The sequence below is a fragment of the Syngnathoides biaculeatus genome, chromosome 10 (genome assembly GCF_019802595.1).
Source record: "Syngnathoides biaculeatus isolate LvHL_M chromosome 10, ASM1980259v1, whole genome shotgun sequence".
Lineage (NCBI taxonomy): Eukaryota > Metazoa > Chordata > Actinopteri > Syngnathiformes > Syngnathidae > Syngnathoides > Syngnathoides biaculeatus.
The window spans coordinates 19,393,350-19,414,168 of record NC_084649.1 but is presented as its reverse complement, the minus strand read 5'-3'; the positions used below and the strand labels follow the sequence as shown (position 1 = coordinate 19,414,168).

Here is a 20,819-nt window from a genome sequence, read left to right as displayed (position 1 = left end):
ATAAAATGAAATAAGAGACATAGATGAAGCCAGAAGGAGATGGTTGTTTTAAAAAGATCCTTTTAATAATATTCTACTGTCAGGTCATACTGACAGTTTTGACAAATGTGATCAAACAAGTATTTTAAACTGCAAACTCCACTGTAAAATCTTCATTATTTTACATGGTATACAGTGACATTTTACTGTATTTTAATCGCTATTCACGTTTTCCATCATTAAGTAATGTTAAAAGCTCTAAACTAAATAAATTGCAGATTTCCATGATTGGCTGTACTGGGGTGGGCAGAACACCCACTTTAAATGACCCCGGCCAGACCTTTTCACGCCTCCCTCCTCATGTGTGCTCTCACCCTAAAGCAGGCGGCAATCACGCAGTCCTTCAGTGAACGGCTAAATGATAGAGCTTCGGTGATTATTCCATCTTAATTCCCCCGTGCACTTGTCTCTTGCCCTGTCAAGAGGGCCGGGCCTCCAAGTGACAGACAGCTCTCTGAGTGAAGGGCAAGCGCTAATGTCATCATGGTGACTGCAGAGCAATTGAAGGGAAATGGAGTGATAAGAGCACGCGTGGAAGGCTCGCCTGAAGGAGCGACTGGCATTAAAACAAACATGTACTAGTGTTTGCAATTTTAGAAGTCAGGGCTGGCGAGAACTTCTCTGCTGCCCTAAACACTTACCGCCGACCTATAGTCACAACCTGAATGCTAATATTTGTTCTATGAAATTGTTATTTTCCCTAACAATCTTTTCATTTTCTTGCATTTCTCTTAGCTGCACTGCTTCCAGTCCATATAGAGCTGCTGCACGTGACGTCACCACTTTCACGGCGCCATATTGCCGGTCAAAAAGAGGTGCTCGACAGTGTGGGGGATGTTGAACCGGAGGAGCAGAATATTCGCAATACCCGAGACCTGTCGTGCTGTTGGTTGTCACAACAGGCGAGACAGGTATTCAAAAGAGATCATTCTTTGGAATGCCAGCTGAAAAGACCAGAAAAGATTGATGGATTTCGGCAATTAAACGTGATGGATGGTGCCCAACCAAATACAGACGGCTGTGTAGCGATCGCTTCACTTCAGGTAGGAATTATTCTTCTCAATCTCAAATTACCAAAAAGTATTTAGAATGCCAAATTGGCTCATTTGAGAACAATGCGTTTAAAAAATAAATAAAAAAACGACAGGGAGTCGTCTCCAACGTACACGGAAGCGTGTTGCGGCCACACATTAAACTTCGGTAAACCTCTACCCGACACACTTTTTTGTTTTTGTTTAAATATGCATTGTTCTCAAATGAGTCCAATGCATATTTAAATAAAGAAAATAAACCGTAGGTCACACAAACGTTTACCGAAGTTCATGTGGCCGCAAAGCGCTTCCGTGTACGGAAGCCTATCCCAGCGGTTTATTTTCTTTTTTTAAATGTGCATTGGACGCAAATTAAAAAAAAAAAATGTCTGTCATGGAGAAGTTTACCAAAGTTTAACGTGTGGCCACAACACGCTTCGTGTACGGAGTAGCTGACTGGCTGTCTTTCTTTTTTTTTTTTTTTTTTTTTTATCATAGTTAATGAATGAGTGTTTGTGTAAAACCAAGGGTCATTCATTTAAATATTGGTATTGTATTGAAAAAAAATCTAAGTGGCTCCATCACTATGTGGGATTTATTCTTGATTGAGAACAGATCCAGCAACGCAGTATTTGTATGCATCCAGACTTTTCTATGCTTTCAAACTCTTCCGTGTAAATCTCAAGGACTTACTCACCAGATCCACGTGTAGATCCGGTTGTCCAAGACAAGCGGAAGCTGGCTAACAGTCCAATTTCTTATAGGTGAAAAAATCGACTTCGGCATTAAATATGGATCATCTATGCTAAGTGTCTCTCATTTTTCCACGTACCTTCATTTATAATCACCTTTTAAATGTTTAACGGTATCGGACAAAATTCTGGGCATCGCGTTATAATTTTCACGTCGTCTCCAACCGACTTAGCATTGAAGAATGGTTTGTTTGACCGACGGTTCCGGCCAGTGGCGTGATTTGACGACGTAGGTGCACGAGCTCTATATGCGGATGTTGATTTTGTTATTTTTTTTTATCCAACCAGACTTCAGCTTCTGCTGCCACATCAACCAAATCTCGCCAGGCCCTTTAGAATCGGTCGTGATAGCTGACGTAACATAAACCACGACCATTGGAACTGTCTCTTTAACCAATCAGATTTCAAATTTGCCTCAGATGGTCAGCTAGCTGGCCCACAATGTCAGTGTTTTTCCACCCTTTGATAGGTTGGTAGGAACAAGTTCAACAGAAAAAACACATCTGTAAGTGATCGGCACATACTAACACATTTAAACATTAACATTTTTGATAAATATGCTGTACTGCTTCTATTTATCTTTTTTTTCATCATGTTATTAATCAATCATGAACTCTATTCAGTCACCACTGAAGGTTGGCCACTGTGCTTGGTATGCGGATAAAAGGCACCTGTGAACGCTTCTTTTTCATTATTGGTATGATATCAGAGTTATATTAAGACATTGTTTCAAAAGTGACTGGCTGCTCGGCTCCTCTTTTTCTGCCAGAGATTTAAAAATAGAAACGCTCATTGCTCTCTGGATGTACTTACCCTCCAGGAAGTGTGCAGGAGAGGGACTCTGTCATTGGATACAATTTATCACATGGCCTCACCTACACTGCCTCTTATTGGCTGGCACCCGTGGGCCACTGTGAGGGAAAGCTTTTATGACAGCAGCCAGCAGCCCAGAGGAAGTTGCTCAAAACTGGGAGAAGGACGCGGCTCGGTGGGAGCGAGGAAGCTGTGGGCGGGCGGGCGGGCAGGAGAGATGACATCGCCCCGGCGTCGAGCTCGGAGGTGGCCGCTTCGTGTGGCGACCTCTCTCTGCTACTGCCAACCGGAACAATGGTGGCATGGCCCGGAAAAAAAAAAGAAAAGGAAAATGGGGGCCAAGGACAGCAGAGGGTTCGACAAAGACACGCCACCCATGCAGTACTTTAAAATAACGAATAATGAAATCACATTCATCTCGACTGCCTTCGAATAAATCCACACAAATCTAAAATATTCCATTTAGATTTAACTGATCAAAAGAGCCTTTTATTCTAAATTAAAAAAAATCCATAAAATCCCAAAAATCAATATCCGCTGAAGAGAATTCGAATTTATTATGTTTTATAGCTACTGTAGTGTAAAAGATGAAATTCATTTTAGCAGTTCAAGTTAAATATTTATTAGGAGACAGCGCCGTCTGGCGTTCAAAGAGTAGAACACACTTCCAAAACTACTCTATTACCAAGAATATTGTACTGTACTGTATTGTCTTTATATTTAGGCAAGTCTCAAGAGTAATCCTAATATACTTAAAATGAGACTCATAGCCTTTAAAAAAATAATTTGCTTGGACAATTTTCACATTCAGGCTGAGTTTTACTTTTACTTTAAATTTTGGTTTCGATTGGCTGGCAACCTGTTCAGAGTGTACCCCACCGCATGCCCAATGCTCGCTGAGATCAGATCTGAGGACCGGCGTTGAAATTCTGGCCCCTCTTGTTTAGAGTTAGCATGTTCTCCACGTGCCTATGTGGGTTTCCTCCAGGTACTCTGATTTCCTTCCACACCCCAAAAACACGCATTCATTGGAGACTGTAAATTTCCATTAGGTGTGATTATTCGATTATTAGTGATTATTATTATTATTGTTTCGATGTGCCCTGTGATTGGCTGGCAACCAGTTCAGGGTGTACCCCGCCTCCTGCCCGAAGTTAGCTGGGATAGGCTCCGGCACTCCAGCGACCCTGGTGAGGATAACCGGCTAAGAAAGTGGATGGAAATTATTTTTTGTTACTCCACTGGCAGTCCCCACCCCATAGTAAAAATGTCCTTAAGACAATTGGAATTTGTCTAAAAACAAGTTGTTGTTTTTTTAAACGATAAGTCTTATTTTGCTTTTAACTAAATATGAGACTTTTAGTTGTTGCAGTACGCTCAATATAGTCCAGTTTACATAAGAATAATGTCACAAAATGTCAGAATTTACTCACACATTGACTTGTGAAATCTGGTTCAATTGAACACAAAGCTGATATAATCGCAGGAGGTCAACATTTGTTTTATGTATAGACAATTTTACTGTACCTTCTGTCGTCTAATAGAAGAGCATTTAATTGTTCTGATTGTCACACTGTCATACATGGATAAAAAAGAAGGCATCGGGACTTTATTTTTTCAAAAGTGAAATTGGATTATTTAGGATTTAGTGAAGTCAGAGGACATGCAAATCTTGCCTGCGGTTTGAAAACTGCAAATTCACCCTCATTTATTTTTTCATCTATGTGACCATAATAATTGGAAATAATAATAATTAATGCACATTGGACAAAAAAAAAACAACAACATTCTGGACACTAATCTAATCACTTGCATCATGTTTGTTAGTTAAAAAGTTAAAAATCTGGACACACAATAAAAACGTGTTAGCGTAGCTTTAGTAATGTTACAAATTGAGGAACAAAAAAACTGGATTACTTTATTATAACAACTGATAAAATATACCTCAGCTGCATGTGTTTTATTTTGACTGGCGCAAAACACCACTTATTTTTTTCCCCCAAATTAGTCTTGTAACTGACAATTGATAAATCAAAATCCGGCCATAGATGGGGAATATCTGTTCTCAGAATCTGTTGCATCATCATGATTAATGCTCCATGGTTCATGTTCTTCCATGGCAGTTGTCCCTGTTTTTTGATTTCTTTTTTGTTTTGCCTTATATATAAGTCCTGGGCGGCACGCTGGCTAGCTATCAGCTGGATAGCGTTGGCCTCACAGTTCTGAAGACCCGGTTCAATCCCGGACTCGCCTGTGTGGAGTTTGCATGTTCTCCCCGTGCCTGCGTGGGTTTCCTCCAGGCAGCCCGGTTTCCTCCCACATTCCAAAAACGCGCAACATTAATTTGGACACTCTAAATTGCCCTTAGATGTGATCGTGAGTGCGGCTATTTGTCTCTATGTGCCCTGCGATTGGCTGGCAACCAGTTCAGGGTGTACCCCGCCTCCTGCCTCTTGACAGCTGAGATAGGCTCCAGCACTCCTACGGCCCTTGTGAGGATAAGTGAGGAAAATTGATGGATGGATATAAATCCACAAGCACAGTGGTGCAATTGGTTAGAGCGATGGCCTCACTCTTCCGAGGACCGCGGATCATTTCCCAGCCCTTCCGGTGTGGAGTTTTGCAGGTTCTCCCCATACAAAAAAGGGTAAAGTAGAGGATCTACTTAACTACAGTAACAAAGTGATTTACAGTACTTAGTTATTTCCTCTATACCAGTCACAAAACCGATTAGGCCTGGCTGTATTTCTGTATTTATTTAAATAACCAAAATATTTAATTAATTGTTTGGTTATAAAGGCGTAGTCATCAAAAATGTACCATTCAAAAAACTTCTATGTAATTATTTGGTCTACATTGTCTTCCTGTCCAGTAGATGCAAACGCTAAAGGTTCTGTGCACGATCAAGTTTTATCCTCTTGATGGCAGACCAACCCAGTTAATCCGGCGTGGATGCACGTTAGACGCAAAGATTGCACGACAACCACGCATCAGCGCTCTCGCACACATGCCGAGGGATTAGAATTTGGGTTAAGCATTTCTCACGCGACAAAAGACAAAGCCATTCTCCCTATCGCAAAACGTGGTTTTTCCCCCATTAACTGCATTTTGTCCCAATCAGAAACACAAATGCCCACGTTTCATAACTACTTTTCCCCTCAATGGATGTAGGTCTTCTCGTGGTCCTTAAGGTGTGGACATCTCAGGAAAGAACACCATGTACTCCTCCGTTCAGGGCGGCGTCACCATCACTGAGCATCGTGATGTTGGGCGGAGGAAAAATGTAGGGTGAGGGTTCTTCTCGGCTTTTGAGTAAGCCATTAAACACTTTTTCACTTTTGTTTATTCATCGCCTATATCACATTTTTGTTGAGTTTAAATTATTATAAAATGTGTACAGTTGCGTGTATTAGTTTTTTGGTTTTTTTTTTAACATAACTCAGATGGGGTTAAATAACAAAAGGCGATAAACCACATTTAAATTATGCGTTTTGACAGAAAAGTCCAACTGAATTAGGATCAAAATGTTCAGCCCCGCCGCTTCGCTGCACATACACACGCACTGCCGTGACACACCTCTGTCACCCTTTTCCTCCCGCGCCAATGAAACGAGCGCAATGCAATTTTAGCCGCGTACGTCACCCCGTCGCCCCTCCTCTGCGCCTAATGATGCGTGCGTGTTGGTGTGTGATTTTTTTTTTTCCCCCCATAGTGTGTATGTAGTGTGTTCTCGCACATCTATGCGCCCGCATACCTGATAGGATCAATCAGGACTCCCCTTCATTGTCCTCCCGTCTGTCCCAACCGCCGTCTCTTGCGCCCTTTCAGGCTCTGTCGCCTCCCGCCCGTCCTCGAACTCTCGCACGTTTACCAGCAAAGGATTGTTGGAGCTCGACGTTTTTGCCTTCATGGAGGATTACCACAAACCTGACCAACAGACAGTGCAGGCGCTGAGGAACATCGCCAATCGCCTCAGGATCAACTCCATCAAGGCGACGACGGCGGCGGGCGCAGGGTGAGAGTCTACTTCGCATTTGAATATAGAGTACAAACACCTGTTCTTCTACAATGTCATGAAATCTTTGCCAAGTTGATATTTCACCCCCATTTATGTACTGCATATACATTTTGGACACACCGAGGGGGAATTTGATGTGAAGGGCCTCGAAAAGTCCACGTCCTGCCTTTGTTCTGCGCCTTCACTGATACAATTTTCTTAATCCCAGATGTTCTCTCGTATTCTGTCTTTACTAAAAAAAAAAAAAAATAAAAAATAAAAAATCAAATAAATAAAAACCAGCACAGCAGCTGCATCAACTAATCCTTCTTTACTATATACTTTACACTATTAAATATACTCGCTTTTGCAGTATTGTCTTACATATACAGCATTTTTATGTCTACTTTTTTAAGTTTAATTATTTTTCAACAGTATTACAAAAATAATATTTTCAAATTCAAGAAAACACTTCCATTGACTTATTTCATGATAGACTCTACAAAAAAATATATTCTACATTGCATCTTTGAATTATAAAGATGAATTAAAGGAAACCTGACCTTTTATCGCAAAGGGCCAAGCATAAAATTTAACAAAGAAAAAAAAAACACTCACTTGATTATAAATAATCTACCTGCTATTTACAGTTTGTTTCAATTTATTCCATACAGAATAAAATGCTCGACTAGAGTTTTTGTCCTGCAACTACACATGCATTATGTATGACTTTTGTTTGCCAGACATACAGTACAATGTAGTATCCACCCCTCAAGACGCCATTAGGCTTCACGGTGGTCTTTGTGTCAATACAGCAGTTTGCACTGTCCAACATTTACATTGTAGTTTTATTTTCCTCATTTCACATATATTAAACTCTTTCATTAATAGAAGGCCTGCGCTAAAATCACACATTTTGCTGTTTTTTTAAATTAGTTCATATCAAATTAATACAAATAGTTACAGTGAAGCTGTTCAGATGGTTCCCATGCCACTTATCGCATATGTAACATCAAATGAAGCATGTTTTAACGCTAACCTGCATTTCTCGCTAAGCATCCTTGTAAGATTTGCGTCGAGTCGCATGGCGTGCCTGCGCACTGGTGACATCAGGCTGACAGCCGGAGTCTGTCCTCCATTTCTCCCCCAGACACCCCACATCATGCTGCAGCGTGGCGGAAGTCATGTCCGTGCTTTTCTTCCACACCATGAAGTACCGCCCCGAGGATCCGCGAAACTTCCACAGCGATCGCTTCCTCATGTCGAAGGTGCGAGCCTGTCGGTCCAGCGGAGGGAACGTATATTTGCAAATATGACGCAATGCTAATTTCTGTGTTTTCTCCATCCTAGGCTCAATCTGCGCCCGCCTTGTACTCCATGTGGGTTGAAACGGGCTTCCTAAAGGAGAGCGAGTTGCTCAATATGTGCCAGGTTGACTCTTCGCTGGAGGGGCACCTTGTCCCTGTAAGGAGACATCAAATGGTCCAGAACTCAGCCAACTGGCCACAAATTAATATACAGTATAACCTACAGCACTGGTGTCAAACTCAAGGCCTGGGGGCCAGATCTGGCCTGCCACACAGTTTTATGTGGCCCGCGACGCCAAATCTAGAGTGTCAGTTTCCATGATTCTTGTAAAAAGCTGTACCAAAATTTCAAATTGTCATATATCATAAATGATAAAGTTGAGATATTGCAACCATTTTTGTGTTACCAAACGTGAATAGTTGGAAAAACACATTACCCTTGATTTCTGATTCCAAGATTAGTTCATAAATTGATGATGTAAATACAATGAGATGATTAAATATTTTTGTTCCACAGTCATAACAGCCCTCTGAGGGAAACCAGAACATCAATGTGGCCCGTGAATAAAATGAGTTTGACACCCCTGGTGTATAGAAAGTCCACACATCACTTTTCAAATGACAGGTCTTTTGCGGTTTAAAAAAAAAGGACACTAAGATAAATCATTTAAAAATTATTTCCACCATTTACGAGACTTATAACCACAAACAATGCAATTTTTCTTTATCTTTTCTCGAGAATAATTAAAAATAAATAAGTGAGATAATCTGGTTGCATAAGTGTGCACACCCTCTTTTTTTTTGTTCAGAATTAACCACTCATATTCAAACTCATGTTAAATAGGAGTCAGCACACAATTGAAACCATTTAAAGTGCCTCTAAATAACCCCAAATCAAATTCAATTGTTGTAGTAGGGTTTTCCTGACATTTTCTTTTGCCTTCAAATAGAAGACAATAGGTTTTGTGCACTGATTGCCACAAAATTTCAGTTTTGATCAGTTCACAATAACTTGCATGAAAAAAGAAAAAAAAATCAGGAAAAGCCTACTACATAATCAGTTTTTTATTTGGGGTACTTTTTTGGCGCCCTTTAAAATGTCGCAATTATGTCCTGACTCCCATTTAAGATGGGTTTCAATGTGGATGGTTAATTCTGAACACAAACACATCCCAGTTCAAGGAAAATGTGCGCTTTATTTTTTTTTACCCCCCTTGCCCCACCTCGAAAATATTAAAATCATTAGAGTTGTATAACATATAAGTCACATTCATACTGGATTTTATTTTCTCTTGGTTACATTTTTTATACTACAAAACCTGGAATTTGAACAGGGTTGTATTGACATTTTGTATCAAGTGGATTTGTGTGATGTTTCATTACAGAAGCAGCAATTTGTGGATGTAACCACTGGCTATTTGGGACAGGGCCTCGGTGTGGCCTGTGGAATGGCATACACAGGGAAATACTTTGACAAAGCCAGGTAATCCCTCAAAAGCATGTACAGCTACTGCATATTCACCCCCCCCCCTCTAAATGTACAGATGGAGATTTGTGCGGAAGTGCACACACGAGTTAAATTCTATAATGTGGTCTCTAACACGCCTTCTTGAGAGCAATTTTAGGATAGTCCACACAGTTGACGTGCGCTGTGGCTACATGCTCTGCTCTCCTGATTTTTCTGCTCTAATAATCACAAACCCAGCAGTCGTATCTCACGTCTTTTCCTAGCAGATTTCCTCTCTGAAAAAAAAAAAAAACTGACTTTGTGCTTTCAGCTGTGGATTTCCGCACAGTTGATTGTTCTAATTTATTATCACAAACCAATTCCAAGTCATTGCTCATTTTCGTTTTTGTAACTGCATCCAAAATGATACTCCGACTACAATTTTGGGAAAGAGAAAAATGGAAAACGGGTTTGAGGTGCAGGTGAGAAATTCGACAGCAACACCTTCAAGAAGCCTCAGGAAGCTTTTATAAAGACTTGCTTAGCAAGTGTGCTGTCAGACCAGGAATCAATCTAACTGGAAAAGTGTCAGATGGCATTTTCATGCTCCATGCACACAAGCGCACGCACACTCATGGTGCAACTCTCCTCTGCTGCAGCTACCGTGTTTACTGCCTGTTGGGGGATGGCGAAATGTCAGAGGGCTCTGTGTGGGAAGCCATGTCGTTCGCTTCTTACTACCAGCTTGACAACCTAGTGGCCATCATGGACATCAACCGCCTGAGCCAAAGCGACTCCGCGCCTCTACAGCATCATGCCGAGAAATACCAGAGACGCTGTGAAGCTTTTGGGTAATTCTGTACAATGAACTGTAGTCATTGTAAATAAAGTATCGGTGTATACGGAACGATTATTTAATAAAGTTCAAGTGTAACTCCCCAGTATAGATGCCACTAAGTGTGGGAAAAAGGTACTCTATCAAATGTATGAAAAAGATTTTTTTTTCTACTTTCTTAGCATACATGAGGGAGCATACAGTAAAGAAAATAAGTATTTGAACACCCTGCTTTATTGCAAGTTCTCCCACTTAGAAATCATGGAGGGGTCTGAAATTTTCATCATAGGTGCATGTCACCTGTGAGAGAGATCATCTAAAAAGAAAAATTCAGAAATCACAATGTATGATTTTTTAAAAATGATTTATTTGTGTGATACATCTGCAAAAAAGTATTTGAACACCTGTCTATCAGCTTGAATTATGACCCTCAAAGACCTGTTAGTCCACCTTTAAAAGTCCACCTCCACTCCATGTATTATCCTGAATCAGATGCACCTGCGTGAGATCGTCAGCTGCATAAAGACACCTGTCCACCCCATACAATCAGTAAGACTCAAACTTGTAAAAAAATGGATGTTATTGATCATAATTCCATTAACCATGTGGAGGAAGACGAATGATGAGTTCCATCCCAAGAACACCATCCCTACTGTGACCGCGGCCATGTATTGTGAGATTTTGCGGAACAACCTCTTTCCCTCAGTCAGAGCATTGATGATAGGTCGTAGCTGGGTCTTTCAACATGACAATGACCCGAAGCACACAGCCAGGAGTGGGTCTGTAAGAAGCCTATCAAGGTTCTGGTGTGGCCTAGCCAATCTCCAGACCTAAACCCAATAGAAAATCTTTGGAGAGAGCTGAAACTCCGTGTTTCTCAGAGACAGGCCAGAAACCTGTCTGATCTAGAGAAGATCTGTGCGGAGAAGTGGGCCAAAATCCCTCCTGCAGTGTGTGCAAACCTGGTGAACAACTACAGGAAACGTTTGACCTCTGTAATCACAAACAAAGGCTACTTACTAAATATTAACATTGTTTTTTTCAGGTGTTCAAATACTTATTTGCAGCTGTATCGCACAAATAACTCGTTAATAAATCATACATTGTGATTTCTGGATTTGTCTTTTTAGATGATCTCTCTCTAAGTGGACATGCACCCACGATGAATATTTCAGACCCCTCCACGATTCCTAAGTGGGAGAACTTGCAATATAACAGGGTGTTCAAATATTTATTTTCTTCACTGTATTCAGTAAAACGTCAGTTAAACTTCACACCTCACTATGGGCTAGTAGAGCAACAGTATCTGTTTATTCCAAGCCAATAATCATTGACTTCAATTAGCATGCTACGCTGGAGCTGCTAATAGAGTTGCTAATGTAAAAAAAAGGATTCTAGTTGTGGTTACAATTCATGATTTCCAGGTCCTGTGAAGGTCTAGGCTTAACTTTGAATACAGTTAATATATCTGTGACCATTGGAGAAGGTAAACTATATGCCTACGTAATTAATAACTTTTACAAGTATTGTCAGGGCATTGATCAAAAACTGGACTGTTGCGGTTGTCTAAGAAGACATTTGACTTCTCATCCAAACAGGCTTGATCAGTTTGTACGTGTGTGTGTGTGTCTGCCTGGCATCTGTCCGTCACGTGTATACAGTTGGCATGCCATCATCGTGGATGGACACAGCGTGGAGGAGCTGTGCAAGGCTCTGAGCCAGCCACGCCATCAGCCCACCGCTATCATTGCCAAAACCATCAAGGGCAAAAGCATTCCAGGTAACGATCAGTCACCGAAAATATCGAATAAAGCTCTGTCCGTGACATCTATGTAATGCAACGATGCAATGTCGTTTGGGTCTCAAGCTGCAGAAGATAAGTTGGGCTGGCACTCCAAAACTCTGCCGAAAGACATGGCCGAAATGGTCATGAAGGATTTGCAGAGTCGGATCATGAACACGAGCAAGCACCTGTACCCCCCTACTCCCGTAGAGGACTCGCCCCCAGTGAGCCTGAGGAACATCCGCATGGCCAGCGCGCCCACCTACAAACCTGGAGAAAAGGTCGTTCACCTGTGCTCGATTAATGCGGAGACCACCCTAGGCTGATACCCGTAACACTGGCGTGACTTCCTCTCACAGATGGCCACGCGCAAGGCCTACGGGATGGCGATCACCAAGTTAGGCCGCTACAACGAGCGTGTCGTAGCTCTCGATGGGGACACAAACAACCTCACCTACTCCGAGATCTTCAAGAATGAGCATCCCAATCGTTTTGTGGAGTGCTACATTGCCCAGCAGAATATGGTAGGGTGTCTCGGGAACCTCCGCTGTTGAGATCAATTAGGGTTATGATGAGGATGTTTCTAATTGACTTGTAGCCGTCACGGAAAAATTTCAAAACTGGAGATATTGTAGATTGTTCACCTTTGTGGAGTGGCTTGGAAAAATCATTCAGTTTTGTTGCCTCAGAGTGAACTCCCACTTAAGTTACCAAGTAAGGTTCCTCGATTGATTGATTTTTTTTAACTCTTTTATAAATGAATGATTTTGTTTGAATCATCTATGATTATACGTTTGACAGCGGGTCAAATGTGGTTGTAAATTATGTATGGGTTTGTCAGCCCATTATGTAAGGACGGGTAAAGATGACGCTAGCACCAGTGATCACATTTATCCCCCGTGCCTCATTATGAGCTCATTAATATTATTATGACGACGACCATTGGGGAAAAACAACTATTTCGATGGCAGTTCTGTTGTCTCACCGAGCGCAGACGACAGACTCCGATGTAGGTCAGGCGTGTGTGTGACGGCAAGCAGTCACGGCAAGTGAAATATTAATTAGATGGGAGGGAGGAGCCAGCTGGCTGATGCAAAGTCAAAAATTGAAGGGCAGCTCTGCTAGTGACTGGCTAGTATCCACTTATATGTTTAATTTAACAGCAATTTGTGTGGATTTTTGAGTCACTTTTTGGCCCATTTTTCAGTTTACAAATACCAAATTGTACACCTAAATGTTACATTTTAAATCTGAATATTTTGAGGGAACCTAGATATTTAGCTAGTATGCAAATTCAAACCGATGTACCCTGGGATTGGCTGGCAACCAGTTCAGGGTGTACCCCGCCTCTTGCCCGTTGACGGGCTGGGAATAGGCTCCAGCACTCCTTGCGACCGTCGTGAAGATCAGCGGCTAAGATAATGGATAGATGGATGCAAGTTTGGGTGGGAATTGATCCCACGCTGCGTGCACCACTCTACCATCACTGACCTCGGTGTTTATGTGTATAAATAATTTGGTATGTGTGTTTGACAATAATACTAAATATATTTATAATTTCAAATGAACCAAAGGCTGAAAAAGCAAAGCGTGGAGAGTCACAGTCGCCATAATTAAGTCAATGAATGAAGCCAACATTTCAGTTTTATTCTTGCCAGTTTCCTGATTCTTAAATCTTAAGTAAATCTTTTTTTTTTTTAAACCTTGGGAACAGAGCTTGGACTGTACTATTCTGTCGAAAGAATTTGCCCCAAAGTTACAGTATGTATCCTTTTCTGTTGTATAGGTGTTAATAATCGTCACTTCCTTTTCTAGGTTAGCGTCGCCATGGGATGTAGCGCCCGTGAGAGGAACGTTGTGTTTGCCAGCACCCTGGCATCCTTTTTCACTCGTGCCTACGACCAGCTCCGCACCGCAGCCATATTAGACAGCAACATCAATCTGTGTGGCTCTCACTGCGGCCTGTCCACCGGTTAGTAAGGAGTCCCACCCTCACAAAGAAAATTACCCCCACGAGCTTTCATTTCTTGTACTCTGAGCACCTCACTCCCTTTGATTTTTGTGTGTGCCGTTCTTGTAGTTTTCTCCTCCCTCCTCTAATCCTGTCCGTTTCCCCACTAGTCCTCACTCCTCCCCTCTTCCTTCCTTCCTTCCCGTCTGCCTCGGAAGCCGTCCGCAAGGAACCAAGTGTTCCTCTTTTAGCGCAGGTACACCTCACGCATGCAACGTCAAGTACGCCTCCTGCATGCATCTTCTCACCTGGCCGGACTGTAACGTGCAGGATGATTTGATGGGTTCAAACAAATATCATAGATTTTACCGGATATATTACAGGGGAGGAAGGGCCCTCCTTGATGGGGTTGGAGGACATGGCCATGTTCAGGGCCCTCCCTAGAACGACCATCTTCTATCCCAGCGATGCTGTTTCCACAGAGAAGGCTGTGGAACTGGCTGCATCCACAAAGGTAAAACGAATGCGCTTTGTATAAAAATATACCGTAATTCCCGCCCTACAGAGCGCACCTGCTTACCTGGTTATAAGCCTCACCCAGTACATTTGTAAAGGAAATAATATTGGGTACATACATACATACATACGCCGCAGCTGTGTAAAAGCCGCAAGTGGCCACATTGAAACACGGGATATTTACGTTAACTCCAATTCAGTCACTCCGGACAAGTTGCTCTTTTTCACAGGCCTTTATTAGCATGTCGACAAGCTTATATGCCGACATGCCAAGGTGGTTTGATGCCAAAATGTCAAAGATGCCATAGATGCCATAGATGCTTGTTGACGCGCTAATAAAGGCCCGTGAAAAAGAGCAACTTGTCCGGAGTGACTGAACTGGAGTTACAGTAAGAACTCGTTTACCTTCTGACCAAACGGAGTTATTCTTCTTAATTCCCTCTTTGGAACTAACTCCCGTCGAATCTGATATGCCGCTGACATAGTGTTTGTACAGAAAGCGCCCCCAAATAAGTGTCCTGACACCAACAACATTGGTGAACAAGGTTCCGCTACATAAACGTGAACTAACAAAAGGAAATGTTTTCTCCCAATAACATGCTTTACTCTAATTCTCTCTTTAATTAAAATAAGTAAATAAACAACAAAATTAACTTAAGTATTATAACTGGCACTTATGGAAGCTACATTTACAAAGAAAGACGGTACACAGAGAGTTTAACGCTAATGCGCACTAACGCTATCGTTAGCTCTGCGCTAACAGGGCCTGTTAAAAAAGACATACCAGTAAAAATCACTGAGACACGACAGTAACACGCTAGCGCAGCGCTAACAGGGCCGGACCGGTAAAAGTCACTTCCTCGGCACATTGATTTCACCGGTCTCCCCTTGCGGCCGTGAGGAAAAAAAACGCACAAATTAGCCGCATCACTGCATAGACCGCAGAGTTAAAAGCGTGTGGAAAAAAGTCGCAGTCTATAGGCCAGAAATTACGGTAGTTTAACTATCCCTCCATTTTGCTTCCCAAAGGGTGTTTGCTATATCCGAACCAGCCGCCAAGACAACGCTGTTATCTACAACAGCAATGAAGATTTCCACGTTGGACAGGCTAAAGTAGGAGTTTCTCCACTGACGCTGACGTGCCGGTTTTACGGGTGTAAAGTAGGACGTGTGCTCCTGTTTTTGCCAGGTGGTGTACCAGAGCAAAGAGGATCAGGTGACTGTGGTGGCTGCTGGGGTGACTCTGCATGAAGCCCTGGCTGCAGCTGAACACCTAAAGAAAGGTAATCCCAAACAAGCGTTTACAGTGAATATGATATTTTATGTAACTGAACATATCATCTCTTAAATGTGATGTGCCGTATCGTGCAGAGAGCTGCTTCTTATATGTCGACTTTCTAATGTAGAGTGGCCAAGTGGTTCGCAAATTTGCCTCATATTTCTGATATTCAGAGTTTTGACTCTCAGCTCTGGCCTTTGTGTGCGGGTTTGAATGTTCTCCTAGTGCGCAGGTGTCAAACTCAAGACCCGGGGGCCGGATCCAGCCCTCCACATGATTTTATGCGGCCCGGGAAGGCAAATCATGTATGTCAACAACCATAATTCTTGTTCGAATCTGTACCAAAATTTCAAATTGTCATGTCATGAATCATAATGTTGAGGTATTGCAAGTGTTTTTATGTTACCAAACATGAATGAAAGTTGGAAAAAAACATTACCCTTGGTTTCTGATTCCAAAAGTAATTCATAAATTTCACGTGTAAATATGATGTGGCGATAAACGTTTTTTATGGTTTCACAGTCATAAAGGCCCTTTGAGGGAAACCGGAACGACAATGTAGCTCGCGACAAAAACGAATTTGACACTCTTGTCCTAGTGCAAGGGTGTCAAACTCAATTTTGTCACGGGCTACATTGTCTTTCCGGTTTCCCTCAAAGGGCTGTTATGACTGAAATCATAAAAAGTCTTAAATCACCTCACATATTTCCACATGAAATTTATGAAGTAGTTTTGAAATCAGAAATCAAGACAAATGGGTTTTTCCAACTTTCGTTAATGTTTGGTAACACAAAAATGCTTGTCAAATCTCAGTTATGATACGATGTACAACAATTTGAAATTTTTGTTTCGATCTTCACAAGGATCATGGAAGTTGAGACGGATGATTGGCCCCCACGGGCCACATAAAATCATGTGGTGGGTTGGATCTGGCCCCCCGGGCCTTAAGTTTGACACCTGTGCCCTAGCGTTTGCGTGGGTTTCACGGGGTACTCCAGCTTCCTCCCACATTCCAAAAACGTGTTAGGTTCATTGACGTGAGTGTGAATTGTTGTCTAAATGTGCACTGTGATTGGCTGGTGACCAGTTCAGGGAGCAGCTTGTCGCTCCAGCAAAGTCAGACTCCAGCTCACCCGTGTCGACCCGAGTGAGGATAAGTGCGATTGAAATGGGATGGGTGGCTAATGTAGAACAAGGTAATAGAAATATAATAGAAGTATGACAACAGTAATACATCCATCCATCCATTTACTTTGCCGCTTATCCTCACGAGGGTCACGGAGAGTGCTGGAGCCTATCCCAGCTGTCAACAGGGAGGAGGCGGGCTACACCCTGAACTGGTTGCCAGCCAATCGCAAGGCACATCGAAATAAACAACCATTGGCACTCACATCACACCTAGGGGCAATTTAGAGTGTCCAATTAATGTTGCGTGTTTTTGGGATGTGGGAGGAAACCCACGTAGGCACGGGGTGAACGTGCAAACTCCACACAGGGAGGGCCGGAATTGAACCCGGGCCCTCAGAACTGTGAGGCCAACACTTTCCAACTGCCCCGCCGTGTCGTCGTCATGAGAACAGTGTTATCGAAATGTTTGATCACCAAATTATGTTATTATCACTACCCAAAAATAATTGAGGGATAATGAGTTGAAATCACAAGACGGCTCATAATTTATTATAGTATTGTTACTGTAGAAAAACAGTTTGGCAACAGTAAAATGCAATATCTTAACATTATTGTTTATTATTAAAACCCACGCAGACATGGGGAGAACATGCAAACTCCCCACAGGCGGGGCAGGGATCGAACTCGGGACCTCAGAACTGTGAGGCCAACGCTTTACCAGCTGTTTCACCGTGCAGCCCACAGTAATACAAATAATGTGACACTTAATCAGAACTGAGCATTATTACCTATATGTATTATGCAGGCGGAACGGTGGATCAGGTGGTAAAGCGTTGGGCTCACAGTTCTGAGGACCCAGGTTCAATCCCGGACTCGCCTGTGTGGAGTTTGCAAGTTCTCCCCATGCCTGCGTGGGTTTTCTCCGGGCACTCCGGTTTCCTCCCACATCCCAAAAAACATGCACCATTAATTGGACACTCTAAATTGCCCCTAGGTGTGATGTGAGTGCCAATGGTTGTTTATCTCGATGTGCCTTGCAATTGGCTGGCAACCAGTTCAGGGTGTAGCCCCCCTCCTCCCTCTTGACAGCTGGGATAGGCTCCAGTACTCTCCGTGACGCTCGTGAGGATAAGCGACAAAGTAAATGGATGGATGGATTAACAAAACATGCATTATTTGGACCCGTGGGAGGAAGTTGGGAGTACTCATATATTTGAGCCAAGAAATGTCAGAATATGTGTCAAAAACTGCTTCACTGTGTTCATCTGGGTTATTTAAAAAAAAAAAAAAAAAAAAGACAATTGATAATTGTGGGCTATTTCACGGAGTAATTTTAAGGCAATATGCTTCAGAGAGTAAAGTACTGCTGTTATCCTGGCATGTGGAGATCGGTGAATTTAGCAACTGAACGTGTCGGGTCAATGTCAGGTCAGCGACACTTTTGAGGATAAGCGGCAAAAAGAAACTGGATAGATGGATGGATGGATGCATTATGCAGTTGCCCCCCCCCCGATATTAATGTAACTAGTCTTGTGTACAGTCAGTTTATAGCTGTTGTTTGTGAGTCTAAAAGCTTTGAACTTAAAGAAATAAAGACAAATGAATTTGACTTCTCAATCCTTGACGCTGCAGAAAGGATATATGTGCGAGTTATCGACCCGTTCACAATCAAACCCCTTGACGTCAAGACCATCATCGACCACACGCGTGCCACCAGGGGAAGAATCCTCACTGTGGAGGACCACTACTACGAAGGTGGGGAATGTTGCTTGGCTTTTGCATTTTGCATGATGGTGACCGGGCTTTCAGCAAAAAAGCATCTGGACGCCGATGCGTCTGCGCAGCCTCTGCGTTTTCGTGCCGGACCGCATCATCATCGGGCGTTGCGGTGGCACGTTCTCATTGGTTAAAAGGAAAAAAAAAAAAAGGGACAGAATGCGGTGGAGTTTGCTTATTGGGTGGTTCTCGAGCGCCCTCGTTGCTGACAGGGTATCATGGAGTTTTTCCGATATATGGAAGTCAACTCGGCTTTGCGCTGTCAGATTGCCTTAACCGAGCATGTGCCCGTGGGGTACTTTGTGACCTAGATAGGCCAGGCAGTCGTGCCCTCGGTCTGCCAAGGCAGCGGGGATGGGTGATGGCACAGACGTGACTGGACAATACATACTGGCTCTTCTATTCATTTTGCATGCAATCCAAGTAGAGCACTCCAAAAAAAAAATCCCAAATTAATGCAATTTGCAATAAAATAATAATTCACGATCGTTCTTTAGTTCCATGATAGCAAACATAACGAATGAAACAAATAAAAGAATAATGGTAAAATAGAAAATAAAAGACCTGTTAATGTCTATATAAATGTTCTTTTTCCAATTAATATTATTATTTAATGAGATCATTGCAAAATAGATTACAATTAATCAATACATTTTAACTTTCCAATTTTAAAGCAAAGCAAAATATTTATATAGCGCGTTTCATCCACAAGGTAACTGAATGTGCTTTACATGATCAGTCATTTGAAAATAAAGAGATCAAACATTTAAAACGGGATAAAAACCATAAAAATGACAAACACAACAGTTGAAAAAAAAGACAATTAAAACTGCATACAGTGCAAGTAATATGATCAAAAAGTGAATATATTCTGAAAAGCATGAGAAAAAAGCCGAGTTTTCAACCTGGATTTAAAAAGTGGAATAAACAGCAATAATTATGAAATTGAGGACTTTTGATCATATAAATGGTAAAGAATGGAAGCGTGCTGCCTTGGGTTATATTTGGGCCCGCCTCGGCCCCGTGACAATTGTCTCTTGCGATGTATTTTCGTCTGGCAGGTGGCCTGGGGGAGGCCGTGTGCTCGGCAGTGGTGAACGAGAGCGGCTTCAATCTGCACCGCCTCGCCGTGTCGCACGTCCCGCACGGCGGCAAAGCGCAAGAGCTCCTCAAGATCTACGGCATCGACCGCGATGCCATCACGCAGGCCGTGCGCAAGATGCTCAGCACCTCCACCAACGCCAAGTGAACCCCCTTCGCTTGGCCCGAGTCACGTGACACCCACCCCTTTCCTTCATGTCACTGTGAATCCCCCGTAAGTGTTTCAAGTATTGTGATTTTGTGATTTTTTTTTTTTTCATTTTTCCAAGATAGAATTCCACTTTTGCTCTTCTTCCTAGCACCCATCCCAATAAACACATACACTAATATACATATCCCACCTTGTCCGTGTATCGCCATCAGGAACGCACACTTTTTACATGTTCACCAAAAAAAATACATTGTGATGCTTCCGTATGTTTTTGAAATGAACATTTTTTTAGTCACAGCATTAAGCGATGTTTTGATATATTATTCCAAATGTAGCTCTTGTTATAAGGTGGGTGGTTAGTGTTAAAGTAGTTGTCATGACGACGGTGTCAGAAAGAAACAAGGTGAGTTGTCGTGTGTAGAAGTTAGTGGACAAAAAAAATAATAATAATAATTAAAAAAAAACAAGTGTAGACTGGTTAAATCATTCCATAAAAACACACAGGTCATACTTACCCTTAGACGATTCAAATGTTGAATTGTTTTTTCTCCGCATTATTTTGTTGTTGTTGTCACGTGCCATTCGCACCACACGTCACTTGGACCGCACCAGTAGTGTAGGTAACGACGTGGCCATTGACCTCGTGTTTATATAAAAGGCGGGGAGGCTCCTCCCTCTCCCGATTGCAAACGTTTGATTGTCACTGTGCAGGTAAGCGGTAAGTCCGACTTGTGAACCCGAGAACTGTTACTTGAAGTTTTGTAAGTACCATTCTTTCATGTAATAAATCCCTCTACATTTGACTTCCAGTGTTTTACTTTTTGTTAGTTCTGCCGAGGTGGATGAGCTGGTAAAGCGTTGGCCTCACAGTTCTGAGGTCCTGGGTTCGATCCAGGCCCCGCCTGTGTGGAGT

At 42.4% G+C, this 20,819-nt stretch overlaps 2 protein-coding genes across 4 annotated transcripts in view; one reads left to right on the top strand and one right to left on the bottom strand.

The window, feature by feature from the left end:
- The window catches only part of cacna1da (calcium channel, voltage-dependent, L type, alpha 1D subunit, a), a 101,534-nt gene extending 98,881 nt beyond the window's left edge, over positions 1 to 2,653 (bottom strand). The window contains exon 1 of the mRNA XM_061831566.1: positions 2,636 to 2,653. The gene's annotated coding sequence lies outside the window, so the exon portion shown is untranslated. The remainder of the gene's footprint in view (positions 1 to 2,635) is intronic.
- tkta (transketolase a) overlaps positions 1 to 20,690 on the top strand; it is a 33,109-nt gene extending 12,419 nt beyond the window's left edge. The window contains exons 2-17 of one of the 3 annotated variants that reach the window (XM_061831570.1): positions 775 to 1,082; positions 5,807 to 5,923; positions 6,464 to 6,650; positions 7,783 to 7,900; positions 7,983 to 8,096; positions 9,325 to 9,422; positions 10,046 to 10,237; positions 11,883 to 12,001; positions 12,089 to 12,285; positions 12,364 to 12,528; positions 13,820 to 13,976; positions 14,339 to 14,469; positions 15,501 to 15,584; positions 15,661 to 15,754; positions 18,511 to 18,633; positions 19,716 to 20,690. In XM_061831570.1, coding sequence (XP_061687554.1) covers positions 6,544 to 6,650; positions 7,783 to 7,900; positions 7,983 to 8,096; positions 9,325 to 9,422; positions 10,046 to 10,237; positions 11,883 to 12,001; positions 12,089 to 12,285; positions 12,364 to 12,528; positions 13,820 to 13,976; positions 14,339 to 14,469; positions 15,501 to 15,584; positions 15,661 to 15,754; positions 18,511 to 18,633; positions 19,716 to 19,903 — 1,887 coding nt within the window. In that variant the 5' untranslated portion in view covers positions 775 to 1,082; positions 5,807 to 5,923; positions 6,464 to 6,543 and the 3' untranslated portion in view covers positions 19,904 to 20,690. Of the gene's footprint in view, positions 1 to 774; positions 2,328 to 5,806; positions 5,924 to 6,463; positions 6,651 to 7,782; positions 7,901 to 7,982; positions 8,097 to 9,324; positions 9,423 to 10,045; positions 10,238 to 11,882; positions 12,002 to 12,088; positions 12,286 to 12,363; positions 12,529 to 13,819; positions 13,977 to 14,338; positions 14,470 to 15,500; positions 15,585 to 15,660; positions 15,755 to 18,510; positions 18,634 to 19,715 lie in introns of all 3 variants that reach the window. The other 2 variants (XM_061831569.1, XM_061831568.1) reach the window with 2 other exon arrangements.
- Positions 20,691 to 20,819: the final 129 nt, after the last annotated feature.